Source organism: Vipera ursinii (assembly GCF_947247035.1).
Source record: "Vipera ursinii genome assembly, chromosome: 5".
Classification (NCBI taxonomy): domain Eukaryota; kingdom Metazoa; phylum Chordata; class Lepidosauria; order Squamata; family Viperidae; genus Vipera; species Vipera ursinii.
The window spans coordinates 100888995-100909067 of record NC_139518.1 but is presented as its reverse complement, the minus strand read 5'-3'; the positions used below and the strand labels follow the sequence as shown (position 1 = coordinate 100909067).

Here is a 20073-nt window from a genome sequence, read left to right as displayed (position 1 = left end):
TCCTCCTCCTCCTCCTTCTCCTCCTCCTCCTCCTTCTCCTCCTCCTTCTCCTCCCTCCTCCTCCTCCTCCTTCTCCTTCTCCTTCTTCCTCTTCCTCTTCTTCTTCTTCCTTCTTCCTCCTCCTCCTCCTCCTCCTCTTCCTCCTCCTCCTCTTCTTCTTCTCTTCTTCTTCTTCTTCTTTTTCTTCTTCTTCTCCTCCTCCTCCTCCTCCTCCTCCTTCTCCTTCTTCTCCTCCTCCTCCTCCTCCTTCTCCTTCTCCTCCTCCTCCTCCTCCTCCTCTTCTCCTCCTCCTTCTCCTTCTCCTCCTCCTCCTCCTCCTCCTCCTCCTCCTCTTCCTCTTCCTCCTCCTCCTCTTCTTCTTCTTCTTCTTCTTCTTCTTCTTCTTCTTCTTCTTCTTTCTTCTTCTTCTTCTTTTTCTTCTTCTTCTCCTCCTCCTCCTTCTCCTTCTCCTTCTCCTCCTCCTTCTCCTCCTCCTCCTCCTCCTCCTCCTCCTCCTCCTCCTCCTCCTCCTCCTCCTCCTTCTCCTTCTCCTCCTTCTTCCTTCCTCTTCTTCCTCTTCCTCTTCTTCCTCCTCCTCCTCCTCCTCCTCCTTAAATTTCCCCAGCTAGTTAGTGTACCACCACTGAGGGAGGTCTGCCTTCCAGGTCTCTTTTTCAACTTCGTTGGATGGGTGGGACCATCTGCTGCTGCTTTCTTCATTAGTTGTTTTCTCCTTCTTCTTCTCTTTTATTTGGGCGCTCTCTTCTCTCTCTCTCTTCTTAGGCAACATTGGTATTTTTCTTTCTTATCAGCTATATTTCTCTCAAACTTAGGACCATCATTTATTCCTTTTTTAAAAGCAATTATTTATTCAGACCTTGGTATCTTAAAATGTACCTTCCCCCCCCTCCCCACCTAGCCACCAATCCTGGTCTTTTGTCCTTTTTCCTTCCTACGTGACAGATCCGTGGCTAGACGTGATTTGCTTCTTCTGAACATAATTTTGCAACGTTCTGTTTTTTGTTTTGTTTTTATTTTAAAAAAGATGGATGCATTGTCAAACGTTCATTGTTCTACCGCTATAAAGGAGCCCATGATTTTGATTCACGTTTTAAAACATAAAGTGTGTGTGTGTCTCTGTGTTAAATTAGGCTAATTTAATTCCTGCAAGGATGTACTGAGAAAATCTCTTGTATCAGTTAGTTATGGCAATTAGCCGTCACTGGCAGATACGCAGAATTGATGCATCTGTTCGTATATAGATTGTGATCACAAGGGCTAAATGTATTAATTTCTGGCCCTGAATGTAAGTGGTGCTTTTCATCCAAAGCTATTGCTGTGAGGTTTCCACCACTCACTCAGCGTGTTCCTCTCGGTAATTTTGTTGCTCAGATCCAATTATCGTGCAGGGCTTTCAAAATCAAGCTTGTCTTGGCTGCAGGGCGAAACATGTTAGGGTTTCTCAAGACTCACTCATACTCAATGATGTAGATTATGCAGATTGTATGGTGTATTATTTATTTCAAAGAATAACGGAACGCAGTGGATTGCTTGGAGAAGCAAGATTATTCTCACATTAGCTGAATAGAATATTTCACGATTCTCTGATCTCACTGAATATCTCTGCATAGTATAGAAAGATAAATGCCTAAAAAATAATCAGAAGAAAGTGAAGGGCGGGCATTCTCCCACTTATTATAAAAACTTCTCACTTCTTTCTCCGGTGGAAATCCCTGATATTTTTGAAAAGACATACGCCAGGTAAAGAAATAAGCCTGCATATGAATGAATGTAGAGAACAAGGACCTCATTCTAAATCTGTGTGTGTGTGGGGGAAGTAATCTCTAGGTTCAGAATTGGAAATGTCTTTCAGAAATTGATTCTGATTGGAGTAAGAACTAGCATCAGTTCAAAAGCTGACAGCATGGTCCAGAATAAACTTTGCTTGATGGTTTCATGTGCCTAATTTTACCCAGCGTAACTTAGACTCAGAGTGTTTATGGCAATATTCCACTAAAAAAATTCTGGTGCCATAAGCATCTATTGGCAGCAGGTCTTCGGATGTTCTTTTTGTTGTAGCTTCATCTGTTATTATCTTTGATAGGCCTGTACGTAATAGTGTATTAATCAATGGAAGGAACCTTGAAGGTCTTTGTTCTGTACCAGCCTACTACCGGCCCTGCAGAAAAGGCAGGGACAACCCCTTTTACAAGAAGGCAAGAGGCTGGAACTAAGCCTGCCAAATTTATTAACATAAAACAGAGCAAAACAAGACACGAACCATGAAACGGAAGCTATTCAAACGGTTGCCTTCGGCAAACCAGCCCTCCCACACATTCCCCTTTTATACAGTTCAGGGCGTGGCTTCTCTCTGCCTCCTTCCGAGGTGCCCCATTGCCTTCCTCTGTTTACTCCTGATTGACTGCCTCCTCCATCGGGCGTCCTTGAACAGGGCCAGCTGTGGGTCATCTTCATCCACGCTGTCAGGCTCACACAGCTGGGTCTGCGTCGTGACCAGATGGGAGGGGCCTGGCTGAGGGCTATCATCAGCAAGCTCTCCAACCCCCTCAGCAACCTCTCCAACACCCCCCTCCTCCTCCTCTGAGTCATCCGACCCAACTGCCGAACCCACAGGCTGACCCTGAATCACAACAGTCTTCTAGTCCAACCCTCTGCTCGAGCAGGAGACGCTAGGCCATTCCAGACAGGAGACTGTCCAGCCTCTTCTTAAAGACCTCCAGTGACGGAGCGCCCACGATTTCTGGAGGCAACTTCTGTTCCTCTGGTTAATTGTCCTCACTGTGGAGAAGTTCCTCCTTAGTTCCAGGTTGCTTCTCTCCTTGGTTAGTTTCCACCCATATTTTTTTGTCCTACCTTCGGGTACTTTGGAGAACAAGCTGACCCCCCCTTCTTTGTGGCATCCCCTGAAATACTGGAACCCTGCTATCATGTCCCCGCTAGTCCTTCTTTTCTCTAGACTGGCCATTCCCAAATCCTGCAACCGTTCTTCCTACGGTTTTGTCTCCAGGCCTTTGATCCTCTTAGTTGATCTTCTCTGCACTTTTTCCAAAGTCTGAACATTTTTTTTGCAACGTGTGGTGACCAAAACCACATGGAGCGGAATATTTACATAATTACACATAATTCCATGGAGAGGAAATTGCTTAATTGCTTCCCTGTCCAGAATGAATGAATGAATGAATGAATGAATGAATGAATGAATGAATGAAATGTTGTATTGCTGGTTCCACTTTTCTCTCCTGCCAGAGCTTCTGCCCTCTGCAGATAAAAAGAGCAGCTGTTACATATCTGACAATGATTGAATTAATTATTGGAAGGTGCGTAAAATCCTCGCAGCTAAAGAGGCAGTAATTCAGGGAACAGTCTTCGCTGAAGGAGGCAGGTAGATGTAAATGTGATTTTGAGTGGGAAATGGATGAGCGTAAGACCAGCCAGCCCCCGAACACTTTAGGAAGAATGGTATAGAAATGAATTAGTCTAATATTTACGTTGTTCCAGTTTGAATGGAGAACGGTGGAGGAGTAATGTTGCTCCTGCAGCATACAAGAACAATGCCAAACGCGTGTTGGAGAATTGTACAGATGACATTTGTAAGGTCAGAGAAAGTAGAAAAACCTTACGTAAAGGATTGTACCTGAGATACGTGTTTGTTTTGGAACAAACAAAGAGATGGGCTTAGACAGGAAAGGCCGTGCTAAAATCTGCCTTAGAATTTTTCTCTATTTCCTGCAGTGTCCAAGCCAGTGATACGACACATTCTTATATTCATTGTCTTAATGATATTTCTTTTAGGTATGTTATTTATTAGACCTCTTTTATGATGGCTTTTAGTTGATGATTTAAATAGTTGGGTTATGTCTATTCTGTTTAACGCCCCTTCAAAGCTGATTTATCTTCCACGGATGATGATGATTTGACAGCCGACCTGTTGTTATTAAACTTTCAAGGAACTTCTGTGCAGTTGGGTAACACAAATTTATAATGCAAGTACAATGTTTGAAGGGCTTCTGGTTTATTTATTTATTTATTTATTTATTTATTTATTTATTTATTTGTTTGTTTGTTTTTATAAACCGCCCTTCTCCCGAGGGACTCGGGGCGGTGTACAGAGTAAGGTAGATATACAGATTGAACAATAGTGAAAAACAATAGTAAAAACAAACTGGGACCCCAATTAAAGCTATCAGGCCAGGCCGGACTGCTGGAACAGGTAGGTTTTTAAGTCGCGCCGGAAGGTGCGGAGGTCGGGGGCCATCCAGATTTCGGTTGGCAAGCAGTTCCAGAGGGCTGGCGCACCCACTGAGAATGCCCTCCCCCTGGGGGCCACCAGCCGACATTCCTTGAGCGGTGGCACCCTGAGGAAGCCCTCTCTGTGGGAGCGCACAGGACGGTGGGGTGCTGACATTGGCAGAAGGTGCTCCCGTAGGTAGTCCGGACCCATGCCATGTAGGGCTTTGTATGTCATTGTTAGCACCTTGAACTTCACACGGAAGGCAACCGGAAGCCAGTGCAGCGCACGGAGGAGAGGTGTGATATGGGAGTATCGGGAGGCTCCCAAGAGTGTCCGTGCCACTGCACTTTGCACCAGTTGAAGCTTCCGAGTGGATCTCAAGGGCAGCCCCATGTAGAGAGCGTTACAGTAGTCTAGGCGAGAGGTCACAAGGGCATGGGTGACTGTACGTAAGGCATCCAGGTCCAGATAAGGCCGTAGTTGGCGAACTAGTCGAACCCGGGAGAAGGCCCCCTTGGTCACAGCTCCTATGTGATCTTCCAGGGAGAGCTGCGAGTCTAGGAGGACACCCAGGTTGCGGGCCCTATCAACAGGGGGTAGTAACTTGTCCCCGATGTTAAGGGATGGGATGTTCTGAGTATCCTGGCTTGCCGGTACGTACAGCCATTCAGTCTTGTCCGGGTTCAGTTGAAGCCTGTTCCTCCCCATCCATTCCCGGACCGCTTTCAGGCAGCGGGACATCACGTCGAGGGCATCACTGATGTTGTTTGGAGTTGAGATGAAAAGCTGGGTGTCATCAGCATACTGATGGTACCCTACTCCAAAGCTGCGAATGATCTCACCCAGCGGTTTCATGTAGATGTTGAACAGGAGAGGAGAGAGGACCGACCCCTGAGGGACTCCACAAGCGAGAGGCCTCGAGGTCGACCTCTGTCCCCCTGCCAGCACTGACTGCGAGCGACCCTGGAGAAAGGAGGAGAGCCAACGCAGAACCGTGCCTCCCACTCCCAGTCCCCTGAGGCGTCGCAGCAAGATACCATGGTCGATGGTATCGAAAGCCGCCGAGAGGTCTAATAAGACTAGGACAGAGGAATGGCCCCTGTCCCGGGCTCTCCAGAGATCATTCATCAGAGCGACCAATGCCGTCTCCGTGCTGTAGCCCGGCCTGAAACCCGATTGGTACGGGTCTAGATAAACCGCTTCATCCAGGATCTGAGGAAGTTGGTGCGCCACCACGCTCTCAACAACCTTCGCAAGGAAGCGAAGATTGGAGACAGGACGAAAGTTATTCAAAGAGGATGGGTCCAAGGTGGGCTTCTTGAGGAGAGGTCTCACCACCGCCTCCTTCAAGGCGGTGGGGAAGTGACCCTCACTCAGAGAAGCAGAGATGACCGCCAGGAACCAGCCTCGTGTCCCCTCTCGAGCTGCATAGGCCAGCCAGGAAGGGCACGGGTCCAGTAAGCATGTGGAGGCGCTCAACCTCCTCATAATCCTGTCCACTTCCTTAGGAGTCACAGGATCAAATTCCTCCCAGATGACGTCGACAAGACTGTCCATGACTTGTTCTTCCAGCTCAGCCCAGTTGGAGTCCAGGCCAGTTCGAATCCGAGCAATTTTATCCAGCAGATATTGACCGAATTCCTCGGCTCGACCCTGCAAGGGTTCCTCCCTCACCTCTTGGTTCAGTAGGGAGCGAGTCACCCTGAACAAGGCAGCCGGGCGATTATCTGCGGACGCGATGAGGGTGGAAAAGTAGTTGGATTTTGCCACCCTTATCGCAGCGAGATAAGACCTGGTGAGGATTCTTAATCGCAATCGGTCGGATTTGGATCGACTGGATCTCCAACGGCTCTCTAGGCCCCGTCTCCGACGCTTCATCTCCCGGAGCTCCACGGTGAACCATGGGGCTCGCTGGGATCTGCGCCGGGTCAGAGGCCGCAAGGGTACAACTCGGTCCAGAGCCTCCGTGGCTGCCTTTTCCCAGGCTTCCACTAAGGCATCCGCCGAGCTGTGAGCAGGGAGTGCATGTGTGTCCCCAAGCGCTGCCTGGAACTTATCAGGGTCCATTAGGCGCCTAGGGCGGTACCATCTGGCTGGCACCGTGCACCCACGGTGGGGGGTGGCAAAGGGGAAGTCTAGCCGCAGGAGGTGGTGATCGGTCCATGACAGGGGCATAACAGTCGTGGCACCCCCACCGATATCATCACGCCACCGTCCAGACAAGAACACCAAGTCTGGGGTGTGGCCTCTCTCATGAGTCGGTCCAGAAATTATTTGCGACAGGTCCATGGCCGCCATGGAAGCCATGAACTCCCGAGCCAGTTCGGACGATCCTCCCAGGGACGGTAGGTTAAAGTCGCCCAAGACCATGAGTTCTGGGAATTGTACCACCAACCCTGAGAGGACATCGAGTAGCTTGGGCAGGGCCGCCGCTGCACGATTAGGTGGTAGGTACGCCAGCAGCAGGCCCAACTGTGCCCCTGGGCCGTATCTCAGTAGGAGAGACTCACACCCGACCATCTGAGGGACGGTGGTCTCTCGCGGGCTAAGGGATTCCCTGATGATAACTGCCACTCCCCCGCCCCTCCCATGGGTCCGAGGCTGGTGCAGCACCTGGAAACCTGGCGGGCAGAGGTCAACCAGAGGGACACCACCCTCTGGGCCCAGCCAGGTTTCTGTGATGCAAGCCAGGTCCGCATGCTCGCTCTCCACTAGGTCACGAACGAGGTGAGCTTTGTTAGCTACGGACCTGGCATTCAGGTAGACCAGCCTTAGCATAGGAGGCTGCACACCTTCGCTCCCGGGTCCTCCGGGGAAGTACAGAGGGTCGGAGCGTCTCACCGCTTGTACAGAGCGGAGATGACACTCCCGGTGACGATACGGCCCTCTGTCTGTGCACCTTCTGCCGTTCCCCACCATCCTGGGAATGGGCTGTTTGTCAGTACGCCACTGGGTATTATCGGCGACTGGTCCTCGTTTTACACCGTCGCGAATGGTCGTAGGCCTGGCCTGCGTTATGGTGGCTGGAAGGCATGCCTTTCCCGAGCAACCATAGTCTTCTCCCACCCCCCTCCCTAACCCCACAAAAAACTTAACTAAGAACTTAATCAGGGGCCTCTTGTTGGGCTTATGCTGGAGGCCCCTGACCCTGCCCGGCCATCTCTCAGAGGCCCAGTGGTCGGGCCCATCATCGAGATTGGATGTAGTGCAGGCGGGTCGCACCCAGGAGAGGGGGGAACCCCTGAGGGCGTGCAGTACTGTGATGGAGTATTGAAGGAGCATAGTCACAAGGGGTTCCGGGAAGGCAGTCCCCTGGATGGTGAATTTGCAGGAGGGTCGAGTCGGGTAGGTGGGTTTCTGGATCGTCACCCTGCCACTGCCACTTGGCCGGGCGAACCCCAGAAGCAGGCCACTCCTTATCCTCTCACGATGGGTTGTGTCTCTGCTTCCGGAGGTGGTCCAGAACGTACTCTGGGTGAAGCATACCCCATAGAGCTCCCACCTCTATGGGGTTGCAGGTGTAAGGCCAAGCCACTCTGCCACCGTGGCTTGCACCCAGGCCCGTCATGTCCTGTGGGGAGAGAGTGGGCAAGGATGGTTGAGAGTGGGCAGTTGCTCACAATTATATACTACACATTTGTGTATGACATTTCATAATGTCGTAAACACAGTGCATGTTCAGTGTTTTAATTAAAAAACAGCTAACAAGGAAGACGTCTCTCAGAGGGAATGGGGACATTGCAGTTCCAAGTAGTCTCCCGTTTAGGTCTTAATGAGGTTTGATCCCGCTTAGTTTACGATCAATCAATAATCTGATTGCATGCGGACATATACGGTACCTGGACTTTATACCCCCAGATTGGTTTACTATTTTTACTATTTTTATTTTATCTTTGTTGCTTTGATTATGAGTGCTAATAACACATTAAGAATAAACCTAAGTAGCTTTGTGCAAATAAGATCATTATTATTTATACGATGGTACATGGCGGTTGTATAGTTTGCCTTCTTCATTAATGCAGTGAGAGAATCATTAAAATGCCTGCTGTTCAAATATTTGATCAAACTTCAATTAAAAACTACGTATTTCAAGTTAAAGGAGAAAACTCTACAGATTTGTAATTGAACATGACAGCTGTTCAGTTTAATTATGAGTGGATAATACTTTTTTGGAACACTTGCCATCAAGTGAGCCACCTAAAGAGATGAGTCGAATGATGAAAAGCTGATATCAAAAGTAATTGGTTATTTTCATTTAAAGTTCCATTCTTTTTGCTTAGATTAAATAAGGTTGATTATTTGACGAGCTAATAAAGAAAAGAAGTATACACGTCTAGCTGCGCTGTTTAGAGTTTATGACAGATGCTTCTAAAAGCTTTGCAATTCCTACAGCCTCTGAAAGATGCAGAGAGTATATTAATGAGCTGCTTCAAGTGATGTACAATAACTTTGCTCTCGGATGAAAACAGATGTGAATGACTCTGTTTAAATATTAAACGGGCTCCAGGCCTCCGCTGGCTTGTTTTAAGGTGACCCAACAGTATTATATTTAAGAATACCTCAGATTAAATGCTGAGTGCTCAACCTTGTTTAAATAGTTGTAATTGATTACGGCTGAAGTGTCAGTGGAAGTACTATTGGTAACAACTATCTGTCTTACTGAGGCATCTTCGTTGACCTGGACAAGGAAGTTACATACCCCTTTATAAAACTTTAGAGACTATGTGAGTATGTGAAAGAAAGGGACAATTTTTTTTTAATTCCATTTATATCCCGCCCTTCTCCGAAGACTCAGGGCGGAATTCTGTATATATAAAAAAGTTGAACTGAAAAATTAAATGTATCTGCACAATTTGAATGTGGATTTCATACAATTCAAACATATTGCAAAGCCTAAATGTTTAAAATTCCTCCTGTTCCCAAACGCAACTTGGAGCTAATTTCAGGAATATGTGTCAACTCCAATGATTATAATAAGATTTACTCCCAGGTAAGTGTATGCTGACTTGTGAATTATGCACCCTCCAGTGTTAACACACGTAGCTGTCCCAGTGAGCCTGGGAGGGCTGGAAGTTACCGTGTTTCGTCTGTATCTCTTGATAACGATGAAGGTTTCCTCTTTCAGCTGCAGAGGAGAGGAGCTGGTTTTTCGTGCATCTAGGATACTTCCCTTTCCTATGCTGGAAACACTTAATTCCTATTTCCTAATACGTACCTATGAGGTCTAGATCAGTGGTGGGATTCAGCCGGTTCGCACCACTTCGGCAGAACCGGTGGCTAATTTTTTGTGGCCCAGGCCCAGAATGGACTTCCGGAAGCGGCATCCACACGGAGAACCGGTTGTTCCCGTATTTGAATCCCACCCCTGGTCTAGAATGATACGAAGAATAATTCTAAATTTGGGCCAAATTTATTCCTAGTTGTTAGGAATGAATAACATCCTGGGAACAAGAATTAAAGTTTTTGAACTTACAAAATTATAAAAGAGAAAATGTTTGTTTCTGCCAATAAAGAAGGAATCCAAACCGCAATCCTAATCCACTGAGGTCAAGAAAAAAGGGAACAGTTCTTTGGAAGAGAAATTAATCTCACCCTTCTTTCCATAGCCCCGGGCTGATCCCATTCCCATATGTAGCTTCTGTTTGGGGACAAAAGAGTCAAACCGTGAGAAGAAGCCGGAGGAACTGCTCTCCTGCGCTGACTGCGGTAGCAGCGGTAAGTCAGTCGGTCTGGCCGAGGCACATCTTTATATTTGCAAATTGAGGGTCCTGCCAAGATGCCCCTAATGGATGGATGGAGAACTCCGTTCCCAGGAGGGCGCAAGCGAGTGGGATTCCCTCCGAGGTTCCTTCCACCCAGAGGTAGCATTCTGGAATGCCTGCTGTCCGTTTTAGTCCTTTAAAAATAAAAGGTTGAGTATGTCATCTACCTGAGACAAGCAGTGGAGTGAGCTGGGTGGGCTGAATAGGGTAGACGCTTTGCGGTGCGTTAAAGGCTAAGAAATGGGTTGTTTTGTGGATTTCATCAGATTCAGCAAGAGCGTCGTTTTTGAGGGAGAGAGATTCTGTGTTCACAGCCATTACTGGAGCTGCAATGGAAAGAGAAGAGAGAGAGAGAGAAAGGGGGGTAGTAGAAGAAGAAAATCGAAAGGAAGTCGCTTGGGATACTGACAGAAGTCCAGCAGGCTAGTTAGACACGACCCAGACATTTTTTTTCGCCCAGCAGACAAGTAACCCAGATCGTGTAATAAGAAACTTCTTGTCTTTGTTTAAGCCACAACATACAGTGCTCGATCGGATAAAGTCCATTTTGGCTGAATCCACTGATTCTTAACCCCTGTTATCTTGAAATCTCAGACAGAGCACCCTGGGAAACTGAACTATTTTTCCATTGGTTATGGGATATATTTTACTCATAGTGGATCATGCAAGGAAGTCTGCATGCCTTTGCAGCTGGCTTTAGGAATCTTTATTTGAGCTCCTGTCTCGGCGGTGGTTACGTGATTCACTTCTGCACTGACTTCAGGTCCTTTTTGATCACTGCTTCAGCGAGCTCCATTTCCCCCCCCCCCGTCATTTCTTAATTAAACATTTCTCTTGTTTTACCCATTCCATTTATAACAATAATAAGTTGAAAGGGACCTGGGAGGTCATCTAGTCCAACCCCCTGCTCAGGCAGGAAACCCTATACCATTTCAGACAAGTGGCTGGCCAGTCTCTTCTTGAAATCCTCCAGGGTTGGAGCATTCACCACCTCTGAAGGCAGGTTGTTCCCCTGGTTAATTGTTCTAACCGTCAGGAAGTTTCTCCTTAGTTCTAGGTTGCTTCTCTCCTTGACCAGTTTCCATCCGTTGCTTCTTGTCCTGCCTTCAGGCGCTTTGGAGAATAGCTTGACTCCCTCTTCTTTGGGGCAACCCCTGAGATACTGGAAGGCTGCTATCATGTCACCCCTCACTCTTCTCTTCATTAAACTACACATACCCAATTCCAGCAACCGTTCCCTATACGTTTTATGATAACTTTCCTCTTGCCTCTTTTCCCCTTTTGTTTTTAATCTGAAGTTCGTCCAGCGGAAGATTTCTTTGAAAACCACCCAGTATAAAGAAGTAGAACAGACCACGGTCTCTAGATCATGATGGAAAATAAAAAAAAAATCAAAGGGAAAGAGAAGAATCGACATTTTTTTCTTAATGTTTTCCATAACCAAATCCAGAGCTTGCGACAGGAGTCAAGGAAATGTTGGGGAAAATAGATGCTAGTTCTGTTCTATACTGAGTGCATTTTTTCTCCTCTAGGAGACGGACAGGCTCCATAACCTGAATGGGGATTGATTGAGGGACACAACAGGAAGCGGCTTCTTTGGCTCTGTGAATCTTGCCGTGAGGGAGGGCAAAGAGCAGGGGTCTTCAAACACGGGTGCCTGGCTGAGGAATTCTGGGAGTTGAAGTCCACGAGCCATAAAAGGGCCAGGTTTGAAGACCTCTGGCAAAGAGCCTCCAGCTAGAATTTTTACCCAGAGGGTACGAAAGAGGGCAAACCCGTTGTCCATTCATAATGAGCAGCACCCATACTTAGTCTTCCTCACTCTCATACCAAGGATGCCTTGGTGCAAATTATGAAATGGGTTAAACAGAACAGAAAGTGTTTTCAGAAATGTGATTGTGACGGTTTGGAGGGCTGCACAAGCTTTAAAAATGATTTAAAAGCAGAGTACTCAACCAAAAGTCAGGATGACATCTGTCACCGTGCAATTAAAGGTTTTGGCCCTTTTTCGGTGTTGGATCACTGGATATTAAAATGGGGTGGGGTTTCATCTTGACACCCGTGGGTGCTTCTGTTTGGAACGAGTGATTTAGAAGGCAGGGGAACACAAACGCAACCCCTTCACTCACTAAAGCAGCTCTGACTTGAATGTGTTAAGAGTAGACACAGTTTTTCCCGGGTTCACGCAGAACCTTGAAACCAGAGGTGGCTGTTTCGGAAAATCACTGACTCTCAGGTGGTGAAATGTAGCGTCCCGATCATTTTTGAAGTATGCCCAGCTCTAATTACTAGGCAATCGACAGAGGAAAGTATGAAATAAGCGCTGCTGAGTGTGAAAGAAATACTGCGTAGTGTCGTTCTCAAAATGCATCTAAGAAGGGACCCTCACTAATGTACCAGTAGAAATGACTAATTTTATTTTGCGTGTATTTTCTTATAGGACTTTGATTTGTCAAAGTTCATGTGCTTCACAGATGAACTTCTGTAAAATATACTTTTATCTTTTTACGGCTGCATCTGTTTCACGAGGGATGCAGGCCTGTAAAATGTAAGAAAAGCTATGCTGGATGAGATCAAAGGCCCAGGTAGTCCAGGAGGGCAGGATACAGATGTGACAGCTCAACCCTACATCTGGCATCCAGTAGTTCACTTGCATTATACGGCTAAGTCTCTGGCGGCAGAGCAGATGTCCCTGTTTTTTAAGGCCTCAACTATCTAAAAACGAAAGGTTTGCGAAGAGAAGCCATGCCTTGTGTCTTCTGTGCGTTGGTTAAGGCAGGGGGGTTTGCATATTCTTTCAGGTAGCCTCCTAAGAAATAAAGATTTAATTTAGAAGTAATCAAGTACATTATATCTACTGTAGTTAATAGGATTTGCCCCCCTCCCCGTGTCCAGTTATTTTCTTCTTCTTGTTGCACTGGACATTTAGATCTGGGGATGGGATTGCCAGGCAAGACGTAGGGGGGATGTGGTTTTTATTCTTTTATTCCCCTGGAGCAGGGTTCAGCAGCTGTGCCCACGTTACCACCTGTGGACTTCGACTGAGCCTGCCTGGCTCAGGAGCCCTGGGAGTTGAAGTCCATTGATAATTGATTAGCTTAACAATCGAGGTTTTTGCTTAGTGATCACTAGAAAAAAATGTAAAACGAAACAACAAAAAAAATCAGGTCCAGTCACACGAGGCAGCCTCGATGGCTTAACAACCACAATTCCGCTACCGTTGTAAGTTGAGAACTTCCTGAACCATTGTTTCTATTGCAACAGAACGCTTAAAATAAATGTTGTACTTCTTGGTTGTTTAATAGGACACCCATCCTGTCTTAAATTTTGTTTGGAGTTAACAACGAACGTGAAGGCCTTAAGATGGCAGTGTATCGAGTGCAAGACGTGCAGCGCCTGCAGAATCCAAGGCAAAAATGCAGTAAGTAAAATTTTATATCCCATTTGGCTCATATGGGACTAATACATAAATGCCAGTATTTTCTACTCGTATTGGAATGCATACTAATTGTATTTCAGATATTTATATATCACCTTCCCTATAACTATTATCAGGACTGCCCCCAGTGTTAATTTATAATAAAATTGTTAAATATCATTACATATTTATCTAAATATTTAATGCACCAGAGACAAATTCCTTGTGTGTCCAGTTATACTCGGCCAATAAAGAATATCCTATTCTACATTCTATTCTAAAATATTTACGTGAAAAGAATGACAGGGAACGAGACCTAGCCGGGTAGCCCAGCTGATCATTTAATAAGAGCCTTGGGCCATGACTACTTATTTAAGATTCCTTTATTTATTCCCCCCTCCCCCCTTTCTCTCCTTCAGGATAATATGCTGTTCTGTGACTCTTGTGACAGAGGTTTCCACATGGAGTGCTGTGACCCGCCACTTTCTCGAATGCCAAAAGGTGAGCGTGGCCAAATCTGTGAGCCTCGGAGGCTCGTTCACTTAGGCCGTCGCTAAGTGGTTCCAAGAGATGCTTATGTGGAATCCAGTGTGTGCTTACGACTGAGCACTCTGGACATTTGAAGCACCTCTGCCCTTGCTTTATTTTACTAATTGCATTCATAACACTTTTAAAATTTAGGCATGCCATGAAACCTTCCTTTTTAAGGGCCTTGGTTAATGTTTCGATGATATGCTAAATAACGCTCAATGAGACATAAATGCGTCCAGCCCTGTTGAGCTTTGCTGCACGATTCTTTCTTCCTTATTCTCCTTGGAATACAATCTGGAAACTTTTGTTTCATGTCTGCTTCTAGAATTACGAATGAATCTTCAATACGGATAATGAAATTGCACCACCTAGAACTGAACTGTTAAACGTAGGCTTGATTGATGATAGTTGAAAGATTAGTTAGTCTGGCTTCCCTGCTGGGTCTCTTGGCCACCGCTTCGTAGGGATGGGGCTATTCTCTGCCTTCGTGTTTTATAAAATTAATGGTACTTGGGATTTTAAGATTGCAAAGGAATACTTTTCATTTTTTAAAAGAAGAAAAATGTGTTAAAATTTGCTCGCTCTACCTTTAAACTTAACATGATCATCATTAGTCTAATCAGCATTTTGCTGCTGATAAGGTGGGTTATATTTTGATTTCGTGCTGTTTATTTCAGTGCTGGAAATTCCTTCTCTTTATGTCAAAGTCTCCTGTGCTGCTCCTTTCCAATACCTTCAGCTGTTTAATTAATCAAAAGCTTAGAATAAAAACAGCTTTTAAAAATGAGCAGCTTATCTTGCCAAGGAGGATTTATCACACATTTACACATCTGACTAAAAGATTTCTCTATAACACACAGACCACGAGTGGCACGTATCCTCTTTCTATGAGCTCTCCAACTAGGGCTGTTACCTTACGCCACGATTTCATACTATACACTAAATGAGTTTATTTTGGGTTGTTTTTTTCTTGTTCACAAGAACTAACCTTATTTGTTATGCTGTTTTATTCTGCATTCTACCCAGTTCTAGAAACTGAGATTGAGATGGGCGGCTATACAAATGAATCAAACAAAGGCCAATAAAAAACATTAATAATTTATTGCTCCATACCCTACACTCTGGCTCTATTACATTCAATTACAGTGTTCACTTATCACTTAAAGGTAAAGGTAAAGGTTCCCCCGCACATGCGTGCTAGTCGTTTCCGACTCTAGGGGCCGGTGCTCATCTCCGTTTCAAAGCCGAAGAGCCAGCGTTTGTCCGAGGACGTCTCCGTGGTCATGTGGCCGGCATGACTAGACGCCAAAGGCGCACGGACCGCTGTTACCTTCCCACCGTAGTGGTCCCTATTTTTCTACTTGCATTTTTAATGTGCTTTACAACTGCTAGGTTGGCAGAAGCTGGGACGCGTAACAGGCGCTCACTCTGATACGCGGCACTCGGGATTTGACCCGCCAAACTGCCGACCTTCTGATCGACAAGCTCAGCATCCTAACCCACTGAGCCACCGCGTCCCTTTGACTTATCACTTATGTCTACTTAAAGTACAGGCAGACCTTGAATTATGGCGACAACCGAGCCCAAATTTTTTGCTGCTCAACAAGACAGTTATTAAGTGAATGTTGCCCCATTTTACGCCCTCCCTTGCCACAGCGGTTAAGGGAGTCACTGTAGTTGTTCCGTTAGTAACCCGGTTGTTAAGTGAATCTGGCTTCCCCACTGACTTTGCTGGATGGAAGGTGGCAAAAGGGGATCAGGCGAATGACCCCGGGGACGCTGTGACCATCATAGGTATGAGCCAGTTGCTAAGCTTCTGATCTCGTCACCACGGGGATCCTGCAGGGGCTGTAGGTGCAAAAAACGGTCACATTTTTTCCATTGCCGTTGTAACTCTGAACAGTCACTGAATGAACTGTTGTAAGACGAGGACTTCCTGTACTGTCAACCGCTGTCTTCCCCTACTGTTTCCTCCCGTAAAGCTGAGGACTTCGGTCCTCGGCTGGACTTTTCCCTCTCCGCGTCTTCTCGTCCCCCAGGGCTGGGCCGGATCCGCCCCTGGCTGAGCTGTGGGGGAGAGGCCGGTTTCCAGGGCTCGGCCTGCCTCAACTCCCCCCACAAGGAGCCCTGGAAACCCCCAAAGGGAGGGCAGGGAAGGGCCCCAGGGACTGGCCAGGCTTTTCATGGTCTAATTGACCCCTTTTGGTTGATTGACACTGAAAAATTGTATCTTGTGTCTTGTGCACAGAAGATACATACCTTGGAATGTCAAGCGTCCTACTCATGTGTACCGCAGAAGGAGTAATAGACTGTAATAGAAGTGTGTGTGTGTGTTCCTTTCTTTACACACTGAGGAAGATTGTGAGGGAGGGCTACTTTTCGTTCAGGGCCTTGTTGATAGAAAAATATCAGAATAGGAGAGCTGAGTTTTTAGTCCACACCTACACGGACTCTTTCATCATTCCCAGGTTGAATAAATGTATTTCTGCTGTCTTACAGATGTGTAGAAAATGCAGCCTTCCACATTTCCCAAAGAATGCAATAGTTGAAGAACCCCAGCTTTCAATTTGTGGTTTCAAGCAGTTTAGGCTCTGCTGTCCATTCAGCACTTTAGCTGTGAAAACCTAACCTGCTTCCATCAAAATCTGTCACGAAGCATCTTTGTTATTTCAGTAAAGGCTCCCGATAGATAATAGCAAGTCCCACGTGATCAATACCTGGCGTGAAAGACAGGGAACGTGGCCTCAAAACATAGTCCCCAAAGGAAAGGATAAAATTGTCTGGGAGTTGTTTAAAATAGGAGGCTTATACTCTGCACCTACTTTGTGGTGGTTGTTTACCATAAAATATTGAAAATCATTGAGAGTTCATATGATGCGTAGGCTAAACCATCTCAATTTTATTTAAAAAAATACATTTAATGTATGAATAAGGGATCACCATAGCACACAAACCAACTAGAGCTATCCAAAACATCCTAAATGAACCATTTACCCAGCAGCCCCGGAAAGAAGGAACAAAACAGGAGTCGTGTACAAAATACAGTGCATGGACTGTAACAACCACCGTGTAAGAAAGAGGACTGGCAAAAGACATGATGAAAACATCTTAATTGCCCAGGTTCGCCTGGTGCGCCAGTTGCGTCCCTACCTGGACCGAGATGCCCTACGCGCAGTCACTCATGCGCTCGTGACCTCCCGTTTAGACTACTGCAACGCTCTCTACATGGGGCTGCCCTTGAGGACCACTCGGAGGCTTCAACTGGTGCAGAATGCGGCCGCGCGAGTTGTGTTGGGGGTCTCCCGATACTCCCATGTAACACCTCTACTCTGCGGGCTGCATTGGCTTCCGGTTGCCCTCTGGGTGAGATTCAAGGTGCTGGTGATGACCTATAAAGCCCTAAATGGCTTGGGTCCGGGATATCTGAGGGAACACCTGCTGCCGGCATCAAGCTCCCTTCGTCCAGTGCGCTCACACAGGGAGGGCCTTCTCAGGGTGCCGCCGGTAAAAGATTGCCGGCGGATAACACCCAGGGAGAGGGCCTTTTCTGTGGGTGCGCCTGCCCTCTGGAACTAGCTGCCCGTGGAGCTCAGGACTGCCCCCGACCTCCGTTCATTCTGCCGAGACCTGAAGACTTGGCTCTTTGAGCTCTCTGGCCCAGGCTGAGAATTTTAACTGGGTTTTATTTTCAGGGATAATTTAATCTTTTATTTGTCTTTTAACTTTGTATTTTGTATTGGTATGATTTTAAAATGCCCTGTGAACCGCCCTGAGTCCTTCGGGAAAGGGCGGTATATAAATCTAATAAAATCTAAATCTAAAATCTAATTTCACAACGCGTGAAGAGACTTAACCATAGTTTCAACTGGGGAACTGTGAGCATCCTAGATCAAACCAGGTCCAAAAACCGCCAGGGAATTCTTGAAAGCTGGGCACGCCATACAAATCGGACATCAGCAGGCACGTAAGATAAACAACATCTACGTGTCATTAAAAAGAGCCGGAAAGGAAAGAAAAAGGTCCAAAATACCTTCTCACAAGCAATCGACGTGCAGAGAGTAGAGAGGATCTCCCTTTTAGCACTGTGACGTTGCCTGGTTTGGTCATGAAAGGTCTGTAAGGAAACAGCCAAACTAGGAGAGGACCAAGGGCCCCACAGTTCAGCCCTGAGCTACAAATAGGCTCATCCATTGGCCTCTGTAAATAGAACTTCTTTTGAGAAAGAGTCATCTGCTGTCTTTTTTTTGTTGCTGGGGGAAAAAAAAATCTAGTTACCGTAGGGTGTTGATACCTGCCAGCATGCCTTTGCATACCGAGCTTGAAATGCACGGATAGCACGTTGACCTGCGGGGTGTGAATACGTGAACTAGTATCTGGCTGTCACAGGTTCGTCTTTGTGTCAAGAGGGCGGCCTGTCACTTGGGTTTTAGTCTGGTGCAAGAGGAGCGAACCGTCTGTTGTCTCTCCTCGGTCGGTCGGTTGACTGGGAAGCCCGTCCTGAGGGCGGAGAGGCAGCGGCAGGATTAACAGGCTCTGTTTCGTGTTGAATCCAGGCACGTGGCTTTGCCAAGTCTGCAGGCCCAAGAGAAAGGGACGGAGGTTGCTTCACGAGCGCGCTTCCCAGATAAGGCGACGCTACACGAAGCCTATCGGACGACCCAAAAACAAACTAAAGCAACAAATGTTGTAAGTATTCTGCCTTGTTTTTCTTTCTGCTAAGGAGATCCCTTCCTTGTGACCTTTTTAAAATGAGATTAATAATAATTTTCCCCATTCCACTGTAAGCTGTTTGACGGATAGACTAGACTAGAGGAAAAGAGAACGCAGAATAGAACAGAAGAGAAAAGAATATAGAATGGAAATGGAAATGGAAATGGAAAAGAATAGAATAGAATAGAATAGAATAGAATAGAATAGAATAGAATAGAATAGAATAGAATAGAATAGAATAGAATATGGAATGGAAACAGATTATAGAATAGAATAGAGCAAGACAGAACAGGAATAATAACTTTATTGTCACTTTAAAAATCACGTTATTTTAAAAAGTGCCTTGGAATTTGTTTTATTCGATGCACGTGTTGTTTGGCAGAACAGCTTCCTTCGTGGCTTATCTGGTCCTCCACCCCCTAACTCTTGTTTTCTAAAGCAAGAGGAAATGGGGACAGCCTGCCCCAAGGCAAAGAGCATCGGAGGGTCTTACCCAGGGGGTCTTCCAACTCTGGCCCTTTTACGACTGGTGGACTTCAACTCCCAGAATTCCTCTGCCAGGCATGCCCGGGAGTTGAAGTCCACCAGTCATAAAAGGGCCAGAGTTGGAAGACCCCTGGCTCTTCATCCCAAAGAAGCAGCCAACTCTGTGTTTGTGCTTAGAGTGTGGGCGGTTATATTGCCACAGTCACAACTGAGAAGACCAGAAAATTGGTTCTCAGATGAGACAGAAACATCTTGTGAGTGTTAACCTTCTTTATGTTAAAAAAAAAACACCTATATCTAATGCAAATTTTATTTTAACTACTATACAGTATATTTTTCTCATAATTAATACAACTATCTTTTTTTTAAAAAAACCTACTCTATTCCTGTTTAAATGAGTTCCACATTTCAATACACGTTCCTATGCAAAGTTTATGTCTGTAGTTTAGTCAATTTGCTTGTAAACAACAAGCACAGTCTGATTTTTAATCTATTTAACTTTCCGCTGCTTCGGCATCAGTCTTTAGGAAGGGTGTGGAGAATCCATTCCGGTTGACAAAATCCATATACTGCTTTCTCTTAAAACCTAGTAGGTATAGGTAGGACATTGTAGAAACGCGTATTTTATAAAAGCTTAATCCTTATTACATCCCCCACAAAGTGCTATTTTGGAATTCTAGCTATTTATTGTGACAGTGACATATCATACTACGTTTTTATTGTTGTTGTATTTTTTTTATTTCTTTCATTAAAACACTTTTTTTACATTTTTTTTCTTTTCTTTTTGACAGTATATCTGTCTCCATCATTATCTTCCTGATTTGCTTTCCTTTCTCTTTTTTATTATTAATATGAAGACAAATCATAAAAAACTATGATATATATATAATATGTAGATAACTCAAACTGACCCACATCATTGAGGGAATGATACG

General features: G+C 45.8%; 1 protein-coding gene across 1 annotated transcript in view; it reads left to right on the top strand.

Moving 5' to 3' along the window:
- KAT6B (lysine acetyltransferase 6B) overlaps positions 1-20073 on the top strand; it is a 67174-nt gene that overhangs the window by 7420 nt on the left and 39681 nt on the right. The window contains 4 exon segments of the mRNA XM_083364152.1: positions 9838-9946; positions 13299-13414; positions 13831-13912; positions 18496-18628. Of these exon segments, the coding sequence (XP_083220278.1) occupies positions 9838-9946; positions 13299-13414; positions 13831-13912; positions 18496-18628 (440 nt within the window).